At 47.1% G+C, this 22,628-nt stretch overlaps 1 protein-coding gene, 1 long non-coding RNA gene, 1 other non-coding gene and 1 pseudogene across 4 annotated transcripts; 2 read left to right on the top strand and 2 right to left on the bottom strand.

Moving 5' to 3' along the window:
• The first annotated feature begins 5,829 nt into the window (after positions 1–5,829).
• LOC142855302 (STAM-binding protein pseudogene) lies at positions 5,830–6,618 on the top strand (annotated as a pseudogene).
• Positions 6,619–9,576: 2,958 nt separating this feature from the next.
• LOC142855975 (uncharacterized) lies at positions 9,577–12,764 on the bottom strand. Of its 2 annotated transcripts, none has more exons than XR_012911571.1 (3): positions 12,716–12,764; positions 11,910–12,079; positions 9,577–9,794 (listed from the first exon to the last, which is right to left on the bottom strand). It is a non-coding gene; the product is annotated as an uncharacterized LOC142855975 (long non-coding RNA). The 2 variants fall into 2 exon arrangements; XR_012911572.1 differs by lacking the exon at positions 12,716–12,764 and adding an exon at positions 12,185–12,419.
• Positions 12,765–12,910: 146 nt separating this feature from the next.
• Fkbp4 (FKBP prolyl isomerase 4) lies at positions 12,911–20,664 on the top strand. The gene is made up of 10 exons (XM_075982656.1): positions 12,911–13,183; positions 14,903–15,047; positions 15,738–15,880; positions 16,462–16,582; positions 16,991–17,147; positions 17,669–17,759; positions 17,852–17,935; positions 18,127–18,312; positions 18,815–19,054; positions 20,445–20,664. The coding sequence occupies exons 1-10, from the start codon at positions 13,079–13,081 to the stop codon at positions 20,544–20,546; spliced, it is 1,374 nt and encodes a 457-aa protein (XP_075838771.1). The 5' UTR covers positions 12,911–13,078; the 3' UTR covers positions 20,547–20,664.
• On the bottom strand, positions 20,041–20,144 carry LOC142856659 (U6 spliceosomal RNA). Its single transcript, XR_012911700.1, has one exon. It is a non-coding gene; the product is annotated as a U6 spliceosomal RNA (small nuclear RNA).
• Positions 20,665–22,628: the final 1,964 nt, after the last annotated feature.

Below are 22,628 nucleotides of genomic sequence, written 5' to 3' on the forward strand. Positions count from 1 at the left end.
ATATATAAGACACTGCGTAGCCAAAAATATTTTTTTTTTTTTTTTTTTGGTTTTTCGAGACAGGGTTTCTCTGTGGTTTTGGAGCCTGTCCTGGAACTAGCTCTTGTAGACCAGGCTGGTCTCGAACTCACAGAGATCCGCCTGCCTCTGCCTCCCGAGTGCTGGGATTAAAGGCGTGCGCCACCACCGCCCGGCTAAAAATATTTTTTAAAATATTTAATAACTGAAAGGATACTGCTGCTATATCATGCTTTTGGAATAAAAGAGGGCTGGAGATGCAGGTCAGTTGGTAGAATACCGGCATGGCATGCACAGAGCCCTGGGTTCAGTCTCCAGCCCCACATAACCTGTGTGTGTTAGTTTACCCTCTAATCCCAGCACATGAAGGGTGAAGGCAGAAGAATCAGAAATATAGTCATCTTTTGCTAAATAGTAAGGAACAGTCCACCCTAGACTCCATGGGACCATCTGAAAAACAAGCTCGCTAAGCAAGTAAAAACATTTGCTTTTAAGCCTATGTTGCCCTGAGTTCAGTCCCCAGAGCCCACATGGTAGAAGAGAACTGTCTCCTGTGGCTTATTCTCTGACATGTATGTATGGCATGTGAACCCATACACATACTCCCTCACAGACACAGATTAATATGGTGGGAGAGGCATCAGACACTCACAAACAAGCCGCAGGCATGTAGAGGGGTAAGGCTGCCTGCCCACTTTTCTGAATTATTCAGAAAGTGTAACTTTTCCTTATCTCTGTCTCTTCTTCTAAGCATGGTTTCCTAACAGCACGGGTTTCCTTGCTCCCTTCCACCATGTGACTACATCTCTGCCACACGTCTGACCACCATGCTGGCTTACACGGCATGGATTTTCCTTCTCTCCTCTACCTCATCCTCAGAGCAGCAACTGTGGCTACAGCTCGCCTGCCCTGGGAGAGTTTGCTTCCAAACTCTATGAAATTGTCCTAAGTTTCCATTCAAGTCCACTCTTAAAATCTTTTATTAATGAGACTAAGAAACCTAAAAGGGGACCCTGGTATTGTCTGGTGACCACTAAAAGACCCCCAAACTCCAGTGACAGACCAGTTAGTACTGAAATGTCTCTGAAGAAAGATAGTAGCAGAAGCTCAAGAAATGTTTGTTAATATGAGCTAGAGAGATGGTCCAGTGGCTAAGAGTCCATTTGATGCTCTTCCAGAGGACCTGCTTAAATTCCCAGCACCCACATGGCAGTTCACAACTCCCTGTAACTAGTCCCAAGGGACTTCAATTCCTTTTCTGGCTTCCTCACCACTGCACAAAAATTGGTATATTTATACACATATATGCAACATTGAGACACATAAAATAAAAACTAATTTCAAAAAATTTTGATAATATAAAATCCTAGTGCTACATTTGTAAGGCCCCAGGGATTCACATTTACATTTCTGTTCTTAACTTTGAAGACACCTCACCAAACATCAAATAAAACAGAATCACAAAAACATGAGCACACAATCACCAAAGATAAAAAAAATACCAACTCATTATCACATCATCCTAATTATTTACTACTGCTTTGATAGGCATCATGATCAAGGCATCTTATGGAAGGAAGTCTATTTGAGATTACAGTTCCAAAGGGTTAGAGTCCACCATGGCAGAGCTAAGTAAGGCATGGTGGCAAGAGCAAGAAGTTGAAGGCTCACACCTTGAATCATAAGCACAAAGCAGAAAGTAAACTGGATATTGGGCCAGGCCTTAAGCTCTGAAAGCCCACTCCCAGTGACACACTTCCTCCAATAAGGCTACACCTAAATCTACCAAAAGCAGTGCCACCAGCTGGGGACCAAGTAGCAAATGTCAAGACTATAATGGACATCTCATTTAAACTACCACATTCACGAGTGACTGAAGTCTAAGAGAGGCGAGAGGACGCCAAGCACCAGCATTTGGAAAAAGCTAAGAGCCCTATTCCTGGGTCTGATGATGATGATGAAAGTCTCTCTTAGCAGTTTGGGATTCAGCGGATGGTTTCATTTAAAGAGAACTCACCTTTGACCCCCAAGCTCAGGCCACAGCACTTTCTTCTGAGTCCGAAGTGATACTTACCAGAGTTGGCTGTGTTATGATTGTTCCTTTGGATTTCAGACTTGTGATGTAATTTTGGTTTTCATTTAGAAAAGCATTGAGTTGGTAAATTAACTTATTTCAAATTAATTTCATAATTGTGTGTTAATAAAGAGCGCATACAGGGCTATAGAGATGCTGGCTTGGTGGTGAAGAGCACCATCTGCTCTTAGAACTGAAATTGATTCTCAGCACCCGTATGTGACTCACAATCATTTACTTCACTTCCAGGGTCTGTAATGCCCTCTTCTGGCTTCTGAAGGCACTGCACACATATGTTACAGACACACTCATGGAGGCAAAACACTCAAACATATTTATTTTTAGAAAAGTAAAAATAAGCCAGGTCGTGATGGTGCACACCTTTAACCCCAACACTCAGGAGGCAGTTGTAGGCAAATCTCTGTGAATTCAAGGCCAGCCTGATCTATAGAGTGAGTTCCAGGACAGCCAGAGCTACACAGAGAAACCCTGTCTCAAAAAACAAACAAAAAAACTAAAGGTAAAAACAGAAAAACATACATTTAAAAAAATAAAACTACAAGAGATATATATATAACTTTATACAACTTAACCACATGTGGATATGTGTATATAAAGTCATAGAGCCAGAATATATGTATACTACACATACATCTCTATGTGCGAATGCATACATATACAGCTATGTGAATGAAGGTTAAAAGGGAAGGAGATCAAAAAAGTAACATCCTGATGGTGTAGCCTCAACAAAAATACTATTTGCCAGGGAAGGGGTGTAGGGATTAGAAATATAAGAATACAAAGACACATGTAAAAATAATAAAACAGAAACACAGAATAGTACTGAGAGGAAGGTCCAGTGACTACTGAAACCATCCACGTTTAATTTCCAGTTGCTTAAAATACCCTACCCTAAGAGATAGGAGTAAGATAAAAAAAATGCATTAACATAATACAAGGAAATGAACAGACCAGTTGAGGGTTGCAGGCTACATCCATAGTTAAACATTCTGTTGTTAGAACAAAGCAAGTCATACTCACACCATAGACCATAACATTCTGTAGGCAAATCACTCCCAGGGTGGAATACATTATCTCCTTAAGGGAGAAGGATATTAAGGGAGTCTATATATTATTGTCAATTCTTGTTGACAATAACCTTGAGAGAGCAGAACTCTCTGGTCTGAGAGAGCAGAACTTTCTGATCTAAATCTAGGTGGGACCTTTGTTTGAGGTAGAAACACAATAACCTTGAAGGAATAGGTAAGGTCCAACTCTCTGACCTTTGGACAAGGTAGAAATCAGCTCACATTTTTGGGCCTCCACAATATAGTAGAAAGTCCTTATGTTCTTCCAAGGACTTTGCTCTACATTTCACAGTCAAGATGAAACATGTTACCAGAACTGCCATTTACAGTTATTTAGAAGTTCTGAGGACTGACCCCAGGTCTTTGTCCACGCTAGATAAACATTCTCTCGCTGAACTATATCCCTAGTCAACATGTCTTATTTTAACAGAATCCCCCAATGTTGAAAGGATTAAGCCCCAAATGGGCATTGTCTTAAGAGGTCAAGTTGTTTGTTTGTTATTTTAAGTTTTGGTTTTATTAATATGTGTCAATAACAAAACAGTTGGTTACACTTGGACATTTTCATTCATGTATATAATATACTTTGACCGCATTCACACCCATGAACCCTTTCACTCCTGCTGATCCTCTTCTTCTTAACTAGCCCTCCTCCTGTTTTCCCCTTGTTGAATCAATGAGCTCAGTTAGGGTTATTACAGGAGCAGGACAGCTTACCACTAGAGAAAGTGTATCTAACTCTCTCCAGGTATCAATAATTGCCTATAGATCCTCAGGGAAGGGTGGTGCCTTCTCTCCTCTAGCAACCCTTAACTGCCTATAAATCCTCAGGGACCACCAGGACCTCATCAGATGCTCCCTGCTCCATGACAGAATGTTGGTGGGTTAAATACTATGCAGATTTTATGTAGGTAATCGGAGCTGCTGGGAGGCAGAAAGGACAGCAGCTGCACCGTGACTGGAAGACAGTACTCCACATCACTCTACCCCTTCCTCTGGCTCTTACATTCTTTCCGCCCCCTCTTCCGCAATGTTCCCTGAGCCTTGGAGGGGGTGATACAGATGTCCCATTTAGGGTTGAGCATCCCAAAGAGTCTCTGATTCTTGACCAGTTATGCGCGAGCTTCTTTCTTCACTAACTGCTGCTGCCCAGAGCAAAGAGGTGCTTCTCTGACAAAAGCAAACAGCAGCATGGATCTATGGGCATGAACACAAGCACATGAAAAGCATTTGATGAACACAACATATGCTCATCAGAAGAAACTCCCCCAACTCATGTCTATGACTTCCTGCAGCTTGGGTTTTTGATCAGGCTTATAGTATAGATGTGAATTCCCTTCTGTGGAGTGGGCCTCAAATCCACTCAGAAAGTGGAAGGAAGGCTGTAGAACCTTTCCCAAGTTCAGACTTCAAGGGATAGAAGACTTTGATACTGAAAATATAGACTAGTCCACTTCAAAGGAGAGAACTTTGGGATAAAGTGAAGAACTCTGGTGCAGGACAAACTTCCTATTTCTTTAGTCAAGCACGTTGCAGTGCTGTGCTCTGCCTGCCTTGAATACCTTTCCTAGCTTTGTGCACTAGGAAACACCTATCATCTTCCAAGACTCAGTTCAAGTACCTCCTTTCCCATCTCTCCTCAAGACATCAGTCTCCTACTCCCTTAGTACCTCACCCCACACTTGGCACTTTGTTCCCAGGGCTGTCTTGCTCCTTAAGACCATGATCTGTCCCACGTGGGGAACCCACATGAAAATATAACCTCCAAATTAAAAGTAAGTTTGTTAAGGAACACATAAAAAACACTGAGATGATCTCCCTAATCTAAGAAGGGAGGATAGAGGGATTGTCATATACCTGCCTTGCACCTGCTAGGCTCAGCCATTCAGGATAGCTGCAGCTCGTCTGCCATTCTCTTCTCCCAATCCCATTTTCTGGCTAGGAATTTGACCTTTCTACTGGCTACTGCCTACTTTATGACATAATTCTCCCTCCAAACCCATCGGCATCTGTTAGAACTTTGGAGTTGCCATGTAGTTATCCATAAACAAATTTGGATCATCCCAAGTGACCAGTGACCAGTTTCTCATATTGGACACACATGCTTTGTAGCTTCAGCAACCCAGACAAACCATATTACTGTATGGTTTGTATTTGTGACTGACACTACCCGTGTCAGGAGATACCATACCTGTCTTCAAACATGGAGCTCGAAACAACACACTCTTCTGATATAGTTGCAGTCTGTGACTCCAAAGCTTTTGGTCCTGATGCCTGACCAGGGAAATATCACCCTTCCACCCAAAGATAGGGTTAAGATCTTTCCCCAGCTTGAGAATGCAGTAAAATTCAGAAGAATTCAATATTGCACCCAGTAGTCAATATTTCCACTCTGGAGTTCAAGTCATCTACATGGCAACATTGAATCTGCCTTTATCCTCTATAGCAAGTATATCAAGTCCATCATAGGGCAAAGTCCCCAGATATTGGGATTACAAATTAGCTGTCATTCCTGAGAAGATACAGTCAAGAAATGAAAGAACTTGCTTTTCCCCAGGTAGAAGAGCCAAAAGCAGTTTGGATACACACACCCAAGAATGTAAAAAAATATATATATAAAGAAGGAAGAGTTAGAATTTTTCCCAGAGCATGGCCACTCAGCAAGAGCTGGGGAAAGAGCAAAGGCTGCACCAGTTAGAACAGAAACAGTTCCATGCCTTTGAGGAGATGATCCAGAACCAGGAGCTGGAAAAAGAGTGACTAAAAATTGTGCAAGAGCTTAGCAAGATAGAGCCAGAGCCAGAGGGCCGCTGGGGCCTGATTTAGAAAGGCCTCAGAAGCATTCACAACCTGGCTGTTATCCACAGGCTTCAGACCGTAACACAGCTGTAGGCTAGCTAAGTCACCAGTGGTAGACAGGTCTTTCAGACCTAGAGTGCTGAGCGGCACAGAAATGTTCCCATCAGCAGTGGATGACATTGTAGGTAGGTACCTTGAAGCTATACCAAGTTTCCCAGTTCCCCAATGCTAACACTGCCCGTGACATAGAAACATGTGGAGTACTCTGTGGGAAACTGATGAGGGATGAGTTCACCATTAGACATGTAATCATCGCAGACAAATGCTGGGTCTGATTATTGCAACACATGGAATGAAGAAGACATTTTCTTCCTCCAAAATGAACTAGGCACTCATCCTTGGGTGGATTCACACTCCCTCGCAGTCTTCCTTTCCAGTGTAGACCTACACACTCACTGCTCTTATCAGATGATGTTGCCAGCATCGCCAACTTCGGTCTGCTTGCTCCCCAGGCTCAAGCAAAGGAAGCTATCTAAACTAACTGACCACAAACTACACGAGACTTCTTCCTGTTCTCTTAAAGGCTTTCATACGCCAAAAACATACTGTTGTCATGTGGCTGTTAAAAGTGCATGGTGACTATCACAGACTAGTGTAAACATTTAAGAGCTATAAACCCAAATCAGTTTACTATTGCCCTTGGATTTAAGCTTTCCAGAAAGATTTGGAAACTTTTTCAGAGAAGACAGAAAAGGGGCAATGGGAAAAAGGCTACTTTTTGTTTGAAAACAAATCATTGAATATGTTTTTAAGACAAACATGAAAGGAGAAGCCTATCACACTAAGCAACTAACTCAAAAATTAGGTGGACTAGAGAACAGCTCTCTGTTCTTCTTAAATCAACTCTTCCCCATCCTCCTCTACCCTCCAGCTTGCCCATTATCCACCTTTGGACTAAATACAGCATCTGTGTAGCAGTCTGAGAGCCATTTAGAAATGTCTGGGTTCTCCCTTGGCTTGTGGTATAGTTGCTGGGGCAGCTGTTGGAGACAAGTTGGGATGACTAGTTGGTGGCCCAGTTTTGTCAGCTCACTGTTCCTGGGTTTAGGGTGTCAGTTGGCTCTGTCGTTGAAGGAAGACCCTGCTCCACTAAACAGCAGACAGTGGATCCTCCCGTGTTCCTCCCTGTACCGTGTCATCACTGTTACATCTCCGCTGCTTTAAGAAGGCAGACACAGTTCACTGTGATCGGGGCTTATATGTTAAGACCCTAAACTTAACCACTAGTTCTTTTCTATTTAAACTCAGCCCCTTCTGGTAGGATAGCATGTCTCTGGTGTTCTGGGGGTTTTTAGCTTTCTACAGAAATCCAGATACCAATTAGGATCTACCCATCTTCAGCAAGTCACGTGATCTCATTTACCTCCTACTGGTTGAGAAGAAGCAGATCTATAATTGTCTGGAAACTTGCCTAACACCTAACACAGGCAATAGCAGTTTGGGACTGGCGGCATTATTTGTGAACTGAATGAAAAAAAGAAATAAAAGGAGAACATGGCTGTTCCTAAGGGGTTGAGGGTTTACTATAGATACAAAGGGGAAAGCAGGTAGAGAGAAAGACCAGACTGAGCCAGCCCAGTGAGGACAGAGGAGGGAGATCAAAAGAGGAGCCTCTGACCAAAAAGGGCAGCCTGGGTCAAGAGACTGGCCAAGAGACACACGCTGCTAAAACTGGCAAGTTATATAGGGGCCAGAGGAGCTAGGAGCAGAGAAGCCTAGCCCAGTAGCTGGGCTGGAGAGTTCAGGGTAGTGGTCAGGGTATGGCAACCAGGACCCCTAACAGGCAGGGACTGAGGAATGCTGGGAGAACTTGGCTGCCAGTGTCTGCTCTGATATGTTAACAGGAATCTCAGCTAGCCCTTTGTCCCAAGTTGGAGACCTAACAGGAACCAAGGGCACAGAGGCAGTGAAAGCTCCTATGCAATTGAGGTGCCCAAGACAAATACAGAGACGGCCCATCATCCATCTTGGAATGTTGCACCTCTTACACAGAGAACTCAGTATAGGGGATAATACAACCTGCATGCCTCAGAGACCACTTTCTCGGCTCCCAACATCTACCAGATGCCGCCTCATGACTCTCCCCTTCGACTCCTACAGCAAATTTATTCACCTAAGTCTCGTCCTCTGATGTGCACAGATGCTCAGGTACATCCTGGGGTGGCTCTTTGTTGTTCCCAGCGCCTGCAACATCCCTCCTTCCTTTCACTGCAAATATTGGTAGAACTAAACAAAATGGACTGAGAGTCTAACTCAGTCCATGTCCTCTGCTAATGCCTGTATGCTGTACATACAACAGAGACAGCAAATTACCACAAACTTGTTACTTAAAACAGAATTGTGGTCATGGACGCTAATAATATCATCATTCAGGGAGTAAGGGGGCGGAGGGAACTATGAGTTTGAGACCAACAAGACCCTATGGCAAAACAATAAGAAGCCAGGTATGGTGGTACACACCTGTAATCCCAGAAGTTAGGAGGTAGAAGGAGGGGAATCAGAAGTTCAAGGTCACCCTTGGCCACATTTAGAAATTTCGAGGCAAGTTTGTGCTATAGAAAATTCTTTTTTTTTAATTTATGTATTTATTATGTATATAATATTTTGTCTGTGTGTATGCCTGCAGGCCAGAAGAGGGCACCAGACCTCATTAGAGATGGTTGTGAGCCACCATGTGGTTGCTGGGAATTGAACTCAGGACCTTTGGAAGAGCAGGCAATGCTCTTAACCGCCGAGCCATCTCTCCAGCTCCCTAGAAAATTCTTGTGTTAAAAAAAAAAAGTGGTTGTACTTGGGAATGGTTAAAAAAAAATGGCCAGGCATAGTAGCACAGACCTTTAAGTCAAGCATGTGGAAGACAGAGACATAAGGGTTTTTAAGTTTGAGGTCACTCTGAGATACATGGTGAGATCTCACTTCCAAAACATAAAAAACTGTGATAATGGTTATACAGTAAGTTTTGTTATGAAAATTGCACATAAAACAAGTAAAATGCAGCTTGATATTTTGGTTATGAGCCTAGCCTTTAAGAGCTGAAACATCTCTCCAACATATAAAATGCATTTTCTGTACCAGTAGCAAACAAAGGCTTTGAAGACATTTAAAGCAGCAAAACAAAAGACTTGGTGCCCAACCTAAGGCAGGGGTGCGAGGCTTCCACTCACAGCTGCACTTTTCATAGCCCCTAAGCTGGGGAGCAGCCGACGGCTCCAGCAATAGTATGCTTCAAAATGTGACATGCACACGCTGGACTGCTGCTCAGCCATACAGGAAGAGTGACAAAACCAAAGACTATGCTAAGCAAAAGAAGCCAGACTTGAACAAATACTACGTCTTCTCTGTGTGTGGAGAAGAGAACAGAAAGGGAAAGCATTTGGGAAAAGGAAGAGGGCGGAGAATGGGAGAGAGGCAAGAGCAGTGGGAGATAAGAACAAAAAAGAGTGATATCTGTATATGAAAGGCCATAATGAAGCCCATTACTTTGTGTGCTGACTGGAAACCCAAAAGACAAGCAAGACGTCCAACCTGGAAAATCCACAAAACCTTCGGTGCAGACAGGTGGAGTCTCCCACCTGACTCCTACTTGCATTTCACTTCCTTTTCTTCTTTTAAGACTTTTTTTCATCATCTTTAGCATCTTGAATTTTTGTTTTCATTCTGGGAAGGTCTGCTCCAGGTTTTCTAGCTTCCACGTCTGTTTCTTTCAAGAATCCTTTTCTGTTGTTCTTAATGGTTTCTCCTTCCATGTTGTCATTCTTCAAAAATACAAAATGACAGTTTCAGTGGAAGACATTGAAAAAGTGTCGTTCTCTACGTGAGATATCTAGATAAAATCCTACAGAGAAAACAGCGTTGAACAAAAGAATAGAGACCTGTTCTTTGAATGGAGAGAAACTTCCTGTTTGAGAAGGAAACAGGAGGATCCCAGAGCTCTTGAGCAACCGCAACCAATCAGTGAGTGCTGAGTTCGGTAAGATACTGTCTCAAAAGGTGCGTGGACTGAGAGAACCAGGTGGCACACCTTTAATCTCAGTGCTCCAGACACAGAGGCCAGTAGATCTCTGTGAGTTCAGGGCCATCCTGGTCTATGTAGTGAGCTCCAGGGCTGCCTTGACTATGAAGAAAAATACTGTCTTAAAGGGAAAAAAAAATTTAAAAAACAAAAAAGAGTGGATGGACTGCTGAGAGGGCTCATCTACTTAAAGCACTTTTTGGTGCAAACCTGATGAACTGAGTTCAATCCCTGGACTCCATGTCAAGGTGGAAGGTGGGAACTGTCTTCTGATCTCCATACATGTGCTGAAGGACATACATACTGAAAAACACACACACACCACACACCATACATACTAGTAAAAAAAATTTTATGGTGGAAAGGGATAGAGGAAAATACCTACACACATATGGATGCATGCTCACACAATGTGAATATTACTTAAATGGGCCAGGGAAGAAAAGGGTGAAGAGAAGGAAGGAGAAGAAAACACCTGCTTGCTTCCTAGAAGGAGAACACATTTTAGCTGAGGCCAGCTATTCTTCCAGAGGACCTGGATTCACTGGCAAAACACCCACACATGTAAAATCAACTTTAAAAAAAAAAAAGTTTAAAAAATTTTAAAGAAAAAAAAGTGACATACACAATAAGGAAAAACTCCAGAATTACATGACCCTGCCATGGGACTCAAGACCTCAGTACCTGCGTGCCAGCCTCCGCACCCGCTGCTAGATCACATAGGGGGTGGCCTGTCCTCACGTCTCCACACTTTACCCGCCCCTCTTACCACTGTGCTCACCTCCATCCCCACACACATCACATTACAATGATAACCATCACTTATTCACTCAACACCGGAAGCCAGCACCGCACAGAAACACGGAGGCATTCCGCCTTTTGTAACCATCAAGTCACCCTATTTACAAGGCTCACAACAAGAAATGGAGGCTTACAAATGAGGCAGCCTGCCTCAATTTACCCAGCTGTACCTGGGCGACCAAACTCTCTCTTTATTGCTAACCACGTGTTTTGTCCACTGTATTAAGATGCCTGTTCAAGCAGTGTGCAGGCAATGTTGACGCTGCATGAACTCAAAGGCATTAGGCCAAACCTGGCGGTGGTACGCACGTCTTTAATCCCAACACTCGGGATTGGCAGAGGCAGGCAGATCTATGTGAGTTCGTGACCAGCCTGGTCTACAAGGTTTCAGGACAGGCTCTAAAGCTACAGAGAAACCCTGTCTCAAAAAAAAAAAAAAAAAAAGATAAATAAATAAAGGCGTTAAGCCTACAATGCCATTCTCAAGGAAAAGATACAAGCTTACTACTGTAAAACTTACCTTCTCTATCACAACTTGCTGTGCCAGATAATACCCAGAGGCCCAGCAGAGAGATAACTGACATGTGCAAGCCAGTGCCGTATAAAAGCCTTCACTACGGGAGAAGTAGCTACTCCGCTTCCATATTCTATGACGATGTCTCTCGTAACTCAAGAGGTCCTAGATTTTGGTTAAACTCATAAAACTGGAATCGGAAGGGACTACAACGAATTATCTAACAGTAATATAGTAAAGTTTTTTTTTTAATTTTATTACGCTAATTTGGGAGGGATGATAGGGCTCACGGGTGGATGTCAGAAGACAGCTTGGTAGGGAGGAGTCCGTGTTCTCAACGCTGTGGGGTGTTAGGAATCAAACCCAGCTCCGCAGGCACGCAGCAAGCACCTCCACCCACTGAGCCATCTTGCCAGCCCGGTCTCATTGCCTATTGCCTACTTAAGTGGGATCACCGAACAACATCAGGTCAGCACACAGACAAAAAGTTCATTAGTTTGGAATGAAAATTCACAAAGCCAATAGGTATCTGGTAGCACTCACCAGGCGCTATGTGTTAACCGTGTACTAGAGTGCAGGGCAGATTCAGGACCTCTCCAGGCAGATCTTCCGATCAAGCCAGCACTATTTCGGTTTTAACCACGCAGACTTGGAGCTCCACAGATATCGCTTAGGAAGAGCGGTTGAGAAGATAACATCTCTTTCCCGTCCACCTTTAGTAAGAAGGGAAAGGGTTTTTTCTCTCTTGAACTGAAACCATTTTGCGCTCCAGTACTAACAAAAAGGCCTGGTTAGTATGATACACAAAGCCCACTTACAAATCTTTGTCTCAGGGGGGTCATCCCTCACAAGATCTCCTGCTCACAGAATTTTGGAAAGCAACACTCATTCGGTGGGCCTGCCAGGCTGCAGGGAAGACAAAGTCGAGTTCCACAGTTTGTGCACCAGGGCTGAAGCTGCTCCTTCCTGGGCCTACGCTTTCACTGCCATGGCCTCTATTCTCCACACTGCTTAGGCGCCCACGCCCAGGACCCCAAGGCCATGCCACGGATGTCTGAGGTCTAATCGCGGGAGGCAGACCCATGCCACTTCTCATCTGGCTGCCCGGATCCAGCTACTGCGCTGTGGGTCTGGGTGAACAGGGCGGGCCGCCAGGCAGGCCCGGGCTTGGGCGTCCTGAGGATGGAGAAGGATCTGGAAAAAAACGGCTAGACGCCGGCGGGGTGGGGGTGGGGGTGGGGAGGGAGGACGCGGGGAAGGGTGTGATCATCGAAATCCGAGAATGTAGAGTCCTGGAGTGGGAGAGGAGGCCGCCCCTAGGAGCCATCAACCAGAAAAACAAATCTTACCAAAAGAACCCCCTCGGGTGCCCTCAGCCCAAGAGCCCCAACCCGTTTAACCGCTTCTCTAGAAAGTTCCCCGCTCCCGCCCCTTCGCTGCCCGCTCGTGCCGCTCCTCCTGACCCCGCCCCCGAGGCGAGTGGGACCAATCACAGGCCGGGCCGCGCCGCGCCCGCCCCTCAGCGTCGCCCCACTCGGCAGCAGGCGGTGAGCGCGCGGAGAGCCCGGTGCGCGAGCCTGGAGAGAGGTTCGTGGTGGGCAGCGCCGCCTTGTGCCGCACGCCACCCGCACCGTGCGCTCACCCCGGTCGGCGGCCAGAGCGCTCGGCTCGCGCTCGTCCCACTCCCGCAGCCAACGGTGCGCCTAGCGGCCATGACCGCCGAAGAGATGAAGGCGACCGAAAACGGAGCGCAGTCGGCGCCCCTGCCTCTCGAAGGAGTGGACATAAGCCCCAAGCAGGATGAGGGCGTGCTCAAGGTGAGAGGGGGCCGCGGAGACCCCGGCTGGAGACTCGTGGGCCTCAAGCGGGTGGCACGGGAGGAGGATGGGGGAATTTGCCATCCCAGTGCGGGCTGCGGCCCTAAAGATGGCACGGTGGCTGCACACTCCCGGAGGGTGCGGCCCCCGGCCCGGGAAGGAGCCCCCACTGCAACGCCAACTTGATCCGGCTGCACTGTGCGGCTGAGAGGGGCGGGGCGGAGCGCGAGGGCCGCAGCCGGGGGGCCTGGGCGGGGGGTGGGGCACGAGGCCGGGGCGAACCTAGGGGCTCGGGCCTCGCCTCCTAAGGCCCCCTCGACCACAGCGTGCGCGGGCCACCTGGGCGAAGGTGCGTCAGGGCTCGCCCACTTGAAAGTTAAACATTAGCTAGGACCTGAAACGGCTCCCTGGAGCCGTTTCCTGGCCGAGAGCCCTTTGTGCCTCTCCGCGCCCCCTTTGCAATTGCCGAGACCCAGCGAGGTCACGGACTCGGCCATGCTGTGCCCCCTTTCTCGGCCTGGGGAGAGCAGGAGCGGTGCATGCCGGGACCTGTAGTTCCTCTCCCTCTCCTCCTGAGCCTTCCTGAGTTGGGGGTTCGGGGTGCTGGCCTTGGGGGAGGCGGTTTGCCCTGGAGCCAGCAGTTCACTAGTCGCCTGACTGCAAATAGCCCGAGGAGCGAGGGGGAGGGCGCCCTGACCTGGGTCGGGACAATGGGCGCCGGTTCAGAGCAGGTTCTGCCAGCAGTCCAGGACGGTGAAATCCTAACCCGCATTGCACGCTGCTCCCTGCATCCATTGTTTCTCCCCGGAGCGTCCCATCATTGCTCGGTACCTAGTGTGTGTGGCCTGTGCTCAGCAGAGACCTCAGGGACCCTTGTTGGTCCATAAATGCTGCTCCTGACTTTCTCCCCCAGCTCTAGCCGCTCCCCTGTGAACATGTGGCCTTTCTTCTCTGTTTACTGCAAGGTTCTGATTCCCAGAAGGCCAGTTTTTATCCTCCACTCCTTTGAGGTCCGTGTACATTCTTATCAGCCTTCCTTTAGAGGATGGTTCTACATCCACCTAGTGGCCCGCCCACGGGGTCACCATATATAAAAATGTTAAACAGAAGCAGATGCCTATATGTTCATCGGAAGTACTCTAGTCCTGAAAAAAGGGCCCCTTAGCTTGCTGGTCTGGTAATTTTGTTTCCCAACTCTTAATTTGCCAGGGCTGATGCAGAGCCTCTGTGCTCTGTAATCTGGCCCTTCCTTTTCCCAGTTTGGAACCGATCTGTTCCCTTCCTTACTCTGATTCCGATTCCGTTCTATTCACGCCAGACCCTGATCTGATGACCCCCTAGTTCCTATCCACGCTTTATCAGTGTGTTCTTCAAGCACCTCCAGGGGATGGGAATTGTCCTCAGTGCTTGACAGACAGTTTCTGGATAGTTGAGCAACTTGGCCAAAACCATAGACAAAGTTTAAACCGAGGTCATTTTATCTGAAGCGTTCCAAAACCGGTCTGGACAAACCTGGAGGGAGCCAGGGAAGTTCCTTGAGTCTAAGCTAAACCACTAACATCAGAGTCGTTTGAAGATTGAGCTCTTGGACCTGCTAAGAAAGAAGCAGGAGGCAGTGGGGGCAGCAGAAAACACTACGTGCCTTACAGGGGCTTAGGGGCAATGAGGGCCCTTCTGCCCACATCCCTGGGTACTCACGTTTTCCCCCCTTCCTCCCAGGTCATCAAGAGAGAGGGTACAGGCACAGAGACACCCATGATTGGGGACCGGGTCTTTGTCCACTACACTGGCTGGCTCTTAGATGGCACAAAGTTTGACTCCAGTCTGGATCGCAAGGACAAATTCTCCTTTGACTTGGGAAAAGGTAGGCATGGTTAGTGGGCTAGCGGGGTAGGTTCCAAAGCTGATAACAACTGTCATAAGCAAAAATGATGTTCTCAGCCAAGCTTGAGTTGGGCACAGTAGTGCTTACCTGTGTTCCCAGCTGCCAGAGAAGCTGAGGCAAGTGAGTCACTTTGAACAAAGGAATCCAAGATAACCTTGGCAAAATAGCATAAACTAGTCATCAAAACAGGAAAAACACAAAAAACACCAGAACTAAGATCAAGGAGGAATGGTTAAGAATCTATCTATTGCTGGGCAGTGGTGACACACGCCTTTAGTTCCAGTACCCAGGAGGCAGTGGCAGGTGGATTTCTGAGTTTGAGGACAGCCAGGACTAACTGAAATCTGTCTTGAAAAGCAAAACAACAAAAAATAATCCATCCATTATCTGTCATGTGTTTTCTTCTACCATTCTAGGACTGGTTGGTTTCTAGCCCCATCTCATCGATTTAGCTCCTCCCTCCCTTTGGGATGGACAGTCTTGCTTCTTGAACTCTTTGCAGGGTTGAGCAATCTCTTAATGTGCTGGGAATGTCAACACTGCTGCTGCTTGTCTCTGGTCCCGTTTCTAGAGATATTCAGATCCCCCTTGGGTGTGCGTGGCTCTCTGTGAATATTGAGCCTAGAGTTAGACTCCTGCTAAGCAGGTCTTGTTTGCCTCTACCTACAGGGGAGGTCATCAAAGCTTGGGATATTGCTGTGGTGACCATGAAAGTGGGGGAAGTATGCCACATCACCTGCAAGCCAGAATATGCCTATGGGTCAGCAGGCAGCCCTCCAAAGATCCCCCCCAACTCCACACTTGTATTTGAGGTAAGTGCTGGCCACAGAGTGCCAGGCAAAGAGCCAGACCTTATCTCACCCCATTGCCTGGCTGCCCTCCAGCCCTTCCTGCCTCTTGGAGACAATGTAGCCAAGCCTGAGGGCCTAGCTTTAGTAGGAGGCCAGTGGCTGGCTCTGCTGTTGCCACGGTGGCCAATACTAACTAGAAGCTTTGGGTTAGAAGAGGGAGCTCCAAAGCCCTTGTGGAAAGGAGCCGGGGTCAGGACACATCAGGGATATAGAGGGTAGTGCGGAGTGTTGGCATCCTGGAACACAGGAGGGAGAGACACCTTCCTTCCTATAGGTCTGCTGAGGGGAAGAACTAAGACTATTCGGCTGAAAGTAGAAAACCAATCAGTGGGCATTAGAGAATATTCACAAGGCCACTGAGATGCCAGGCCACTGATGCCTACCAGATTGTCTCATGTCCTTGCTAAATGAAGCAGGATGATAGAGAGCTTTCTTTCTGGCTAAATGTTGTCTAGCCGTTAGTGGTAACTCTAGGGAGTAAAACAGAGTTTCGCTGCTGAGTTGATGCAGAAAGGAGTTGATCACTTTATCTCATTCCACAGGTGGAGCTATTTGAGTTCAGAGGAGAAGATCTTACAGAAGATGAAGATGGCGGGATCATCCGCAGAATACGGACTCGTGGTGAAGGCTATGCCAGGCCCAATGATGGTGCTATGGTAGAAGGTAAGAAAGTGTAGTCTGACTGGGCAGTGGTAGCATATGCCTTTAATCCTAGCACTTGGAAGGCCTGAGTTCAAGGACAGTCAGGGCTACACAGAGAATCCCTGTCTCAAAAAGACCAAAAAAACGAAGTTAATCTGGTATAGGAAGAAAAATCTAGAGTTGCATATGATTCCTGGCTTAGAGATGAAAGGCCTTGGGTGGTTTGAACCAATTGATTTCCTTCCTGTAAGTTTTTTGTCTCGTCCATAAAATAAGGAGTTAGACCACACTATCTTAGCATCCCTGCAGGTCGGAGACACAGAGGTTATCTTGGGTATGAACGGTAATTTGGAGATGGGGGAGGCCAGTGGCAACTTCCTCAATGCTCTGCCCCCTCACATCTGGGGTACTGCCTCTCTTTGATGCCAGTGGCACTGGAAGGCTACTGTAATGACCAGCTTTTTGACCAGCGGGAGCTCTGCTTTGAAGTCGGCGAAGGGGAAAGCCTAGATCTGCCCTATGGGTTGGAGACGGCCATTCAGCGCATGGAGAAAGGAGAACATTCCATTGTATACCTCAAACCTAGGTGAGACACAGGCACTTTGCAGAGCAATGGAACATAGCTGAATGCCCACCGTGAGCTGTGTGATAGGCATTCACAAGCCCTGTATGCTTGCTTCTACTCTGAGGATGCTTGTCACCATCACCTCATTGGGTCTGGAAGTGTGGCCCACTGTTGCCTGTATTTCCTCGCATTCAAGCCTCATCTGAATCCCTTACCTGCCAATATCTAGATTTTCATCTGCTATTAATTTATGCAATTGTTAACGTTTATGGAAACACCTACTGTGTACCATACATACTAAAGTTCTTAGGGCTTCACAGCGGATCTCGTGTCAATGATCTCAACAGTGTATAGGGAGATGTAGAGGACAAGCAGTAGTGAGTGCTGTGCCACCGCCCAGCTGGGTAGTAGAGAAGTCAGGGAAATGTTTGCCAGACCCAGGTCTCAAGATGGGAAGGTACTTTCCAGGAAACAAACAGGAAGCCTTTCAGCCCAGAGCAGACGAAGGCTGTGAGGTGACCCAGGCGTTTTCACCCCCACAGCTATGCTTTTGGCAGTGTTGGAAAGGAAAAGTTTCAGATCCCACCACATGCTGACCTGAGATATGAAGTACACCTGAAAAGTTTTGAGAAGGTGAGTCGGCCTGAGGTGTCCCTTCTCCTGGAGTCTGGTCTGTGGGTGCCTCCGAGGAAGCTGACCGCTATCTGTCCTCTGGGATGTGACAGGCCAAGGAATCTTGGGAGATGAACTCTGAGGAGAAGCTGGAGCAGAGCAACATAGTGAAAGAGAGGGGCACTGTATACTTCAAGGTGAGCCAAGGCCAAGGTACCCCGGGGAGCATTGTCCAGGTGGTGCTCTGTCGCTGTTGTATATCTTTGTCCGTCCGTCTGGCGTGGGAAAGAGTGGGAATCTGGTGTCCAGGAGTCGCTTGTGGCTACTAGGTAAGGCAACCTGGGCTGCTGAACCTGTACTGGGTGCCTGAGCCTCTCTCCCATTCTAGGAAGGCAAGTACAAGCAAGCTTTACTGCAGTACAAGAAGATTGTGTCTTGGCTGGAATACGAGTCTAGCTTTTCTGGTGAGGAAAAGCAAAAGGTCCGTGCACTGCGACTGGCCTCACACCTCAATCTGGCTATGTGTCACCTGAAACTACAGGCCTTCTCAGCTGCCATCGAAAGCTGTAACAAGGTGAGGTCCCTTCAGGGGATGTGGAAACAGCATTTACAGGCAGGGCTAGAGCACTGCCTGTCTGAAAACTGCCCACAGTCACTGGGTGGTGTTAGTGGGATCGGTGGTTGGGAATTCTGAGTTACAGACCCAAAGAGAGGCCTCGTGTGGAAGTAGCAGGCACTTTAATGGTGGCAGATAATAGATACAGACAGTGAGCAAGCCCTAGCTAGATTGGGGGAAGCTAAAGGGAGTCGGGTTATTTTGTTATCTCTTCTGTATCTGGAAAGGTGAGACCGTGTTCTTCCTGCATCCGAAGACCCGCTGTATTTCCTTTCTTCCTCTTGGATTAAATTAATTTCTTCCTGAGCCATGACCCTTCCCATTTAATGCCCCAGTCTTTTTCCCCCCTAACTCGACACCAGCAGTTTCCACTGAGCCTCATCCTGCTGAGGGGTCCCTTGGGGATCCAGCTGGTGCTGCAGAGTCTGATGTCTCTGCTGTTTTCTCTCTGCGCTCTTAGGCCCTGGAGCTGGACAGCAACAACGAGAAGGGCCTGTTCCGCCGGGGAGAGGCACACCTGGCCGTGAATGACTTTGACCTGGCTCGAGCTGACTTCCAAAAGGTCCTGCAGCTCTATCCCAGCAACAAAGCCGCCAAGGCCCAGCTGGCTGTGTGCCAGCAGCGGACCCGCAGGCAGCTTGCCCGGGAAAAGAAGCTCTATGCCAACATGTTTGAGAGGCTGGCTGAGGAGGAGCACAAGGTGAGGGTTAGGGTGTGTCGTTGCTGTGAAGAGACGACCATAACCAAGGCAACTCATGGGAATTTTTAGAGGACTTAAATCTGAACCTATGGGGGCTATTCTCATCCAACCCACCACATAGTGGGAGTTGCTACAATGGACAGAAAAGGGTTTTCCTGGCTTCTTCAGCACATAAGGTGTGCCTGGCCTTAACCCCAATGGGCCTGGAGTTGTCTGTGGCAGTTGGAGAAGCCAGATGTTACTCTCTCCACAGGAAAGAAATGTAAGTCCTCAGTATTCACCCCACTGGTCCGGCCAGGCCAGCAGCATGGGAAGTACACATCAGGGCCCAGTTCTCATGGTTTGATTTTCTTTGAGACAACTGGCCTAAAATTCCTTCAGTAGACCAGGCTAGCCTGGAACTCATGGTTGTCTGCCTGCCTCTGCCTTATGAGTCTAGGTTTGAAGGTGCACCTCCACACTCAAGTCGAGGAGGGTTATGTAGTTAGCCTTCAACCTCCACAGAAGCACGATCCTGCCAGTTCACCCTCAACACAGCTGTGCTGTGTGTACCTGTTCATTCTTTGCCCCCGTATGTTAAGTAATGACTGGATGCTTATTTTATATTACTACTTCCCATTTTCCTTTTGTTTGTTTTTGTTTTTTTTCAAGACAGGGTTTCTCTGTAGCTTTGGAGCCTGTCCTGCAACTAACTCTCGTAGGCCAGGCTGGCCTCAAACTCACAAATATCCGCCTCTGCCTCCCAAGTGCTGGGATTAAAGGCGTGTGCTACCACCGCCCAACATACTTCCCATTTTCTCTTCCTCCTGCGTGGTATTCCACTACGCATACATGGGTCTTACTTAACCTGTTAGTTGCTTTAGTGTCCCTAATACCCTACAAAAGAAACAGGTTATGAAATATACTGCCTTTCTAGTAGCACATTTAAAAGGTGAAACTAAATGGTGAATTTGGTATGTTGCTCTATATATTTTCTTAATGAGTTTAAAAGTATGGGAAACTTCAAAAAAAATTGCGTGATATCCTTGCTCAGGGACTGTGCTAATCTCTATCATTGCAATTTTAGTACACATGCTACTGAGGCAAACATGAGGTTAAAACATTTTAAAATATTTTTGTGTAGCAGGTATGTCATATAGCACAGTGGTAGAGTGCTTGCCCAGTATGCTCGAGGCCTTGAGTTTAATCCCAGCACCACAAAGAAAAAATAGTTTAAAACATCTGAAATCTGTGACATTCAGCAGTGGTGTGTTGAGTGACATTATCAGTTCAGAATGTGCATGTGCACGTGTGTGCTTTGAGAACCATTCCCGGATCACTGTGCCTGTGCCTTTCTGTTAGGATTGTCTTTTACTCTGGAATTCAGCCTCTTCTACTTCCTCATTTACAGGCCAAGGCAGAGGTGGCTGGAGACCATCCCACTGTCACTGAGATGAAGGGTGAGCCCAACAATGTGTCAGGGAACCAGTCCCAAGTGGAAGCAGAAGCATAGCCTGCCTCATCGCCTGCCCACCCCTGCGGCTGCCTGTCTCCCTGCTCCCTTCTCTACTCCACCCTGTTAGTTTTGTAAAAACTGAAGATTTTGAGTGAATTAGACCTTTATTTTTCTATCTGTTTGGATGTTGACTTTGGAGGGAAGGGGACAAGAGCAGGCTGGGGGTAAAATGGGGGGTAGTTTTAGATGGTGTCAACCCTCTCTCCTCCCCCCATTACACATGCGTGTTTATCCTTCCACACGTACACATCAGAATGTTAATTTATTTCTCCCTCTGTTAGCTCCATTTTTCAAGTGGTAGAAGGGGTATGTGATAGGGATGGGGTCTGATATGAAGCCAGGGTGGAGAAGATGACTCCTGGGCAGCCATTTTCCTCATCCCTTCCGTCTCCGGTTGTTTTCCAAGTTGCAATCTCCCTGCAGGTGCTAGGGGCATGGGAAAACCACTGTGTCCATTAGCTCTCTCGCCTTGCTCTCCTGAGATGGTATCCCTGATAATCCTCTGGTATCACAGTGATCACTGCTACACAGCACCTTCCAGTATCTCTGCTCCTATCAGTTTCCCTCATCCAGGTTATCCCTGTCCCCATCCCCTCAGCCTCTTTAATGCACGCTGAAGGTCCAGGCACACCTCAAGTCCTGTGCTTGAGCAATAAAGTGGAAACAACGAAATGTGGGTGTCAGGCAGCCCTTTATGTTGAGCTCTGGGGTAGGGTGTGGTGGGTACATATGGGCAGGGGCCGAATGAAGAGGGGCACACTCCAGTCCAACTTAGGTGCAGCGTATACTGCAGACCCTCTGTGCACACTCTGAGCTCCAGTGCACATTACACCTCCCAACTGGGCAGCACCTCACCATGGATCTCCAATACACCCTTCAGCAGCCTTCATTAGAATGCTGGTATTATTCCCCCATAACGGGAAAAGGAAATACAAACCTTGGGGAAACTAGGATCAGAAAAGCTGGGTTTGTACTGCTGCCCCTGTTGTGGCAGTCATCTTGGATGTTTTGCCTGTACACCATGTACATACTTGGCATCTGTGGAGGCCTCGGGTGTTGGGTGCTGCACATCAAACGTGGGTCTTCTGCAAGTGCACTTCTTGAGCCATCTCTGTAGGCCCAGCCCTTAGCTTCTTAAGGTATAAAAGCTCTAGCGTCACTGGTTGGCCAAGGTCACATAGCTTGTTGCATGAATTCAAGTACTGATGAAGTACTTCTTAAATCCACCTCCTCTGTCTTATCAGGCACACACTGTACCTCCTTCATATCTCTTACCTAACTTGAGTTTTGACCTTTGCAAGAAGCCAGGTAACCCATGTCAGCCACATTGAACTTCCTCTTGCTCATCTACAGGTCAGCTCATTCGCCCCTTGCCTTTCTGTGTGGGCTCTGACAGTCTGCCTGCCCATGTACCTGTGTAGCTCTTGACATTGTAGAAGATGTATTCTATGGAAAATGTCTCAGTTCTTTGTGTCGGGCACCATGTCTGCTAATTCCCTTGGTAGGTGTAAGTCCAGGTTTGGGCTTGATTTTTTTTTTTTAAGCCTGGTTCCTTTGGGTATTTCTAACTTTGACTCTTGACTTAATGCTTTAATGACAATATCAAGCAAGCCCTTGCTAAATTGCTAAGTACTTAACAGTCTAATCTTTGACCTGTACCAAGGACTCCCTGTGATACAATCTTTGATCCAACTGTCCTAAGAAAGAAGCTTGGCCTATTTTACAGATGAGGAAACTCAACCAAAGCTTGGAGAACAGCTCAGTTACTAGATTGCTTACTCCAAAAGTGAGTACCTGGGTTTAGATCCCCAGCATCCATGTCAAAAGCTAGGTACTGGACCTAGAGAGACAGCTTAGTAGTTAGCACTTGCTCTTCAGAGGCCCAAGGTTTGGCTCCCAACCTGAGAAGAGGATGCACTGCCCTCTTGGACTCTGCACAGGCACTGCACATGGTGCATGTATGGAGACTGAGGCACTCACATAAATGTTTTATATTTTTATTTCTGGCATGGTGACACACTAATTTCAGCACTCAGGAGGCAAAGATAAGGGTAATCCCTGAGTTCAAGACCAGCCTGG

The sequence above is a fragment of the Microtus pennsylvanicus genome, chromosome 8 (assembly GCF_037038515.1).
Source record: "Microtus pennsylvanicus isolate mMicPen1 chromosome 8, mMicPen1.hap1, whole genome shotgun sequence".
Lineage (NCBI taxonomy): Eukaryota > Metazoa > Chordata > Mammalia > Rodentia > Cricetidae > Microtus > Microtus pennsylvanicus.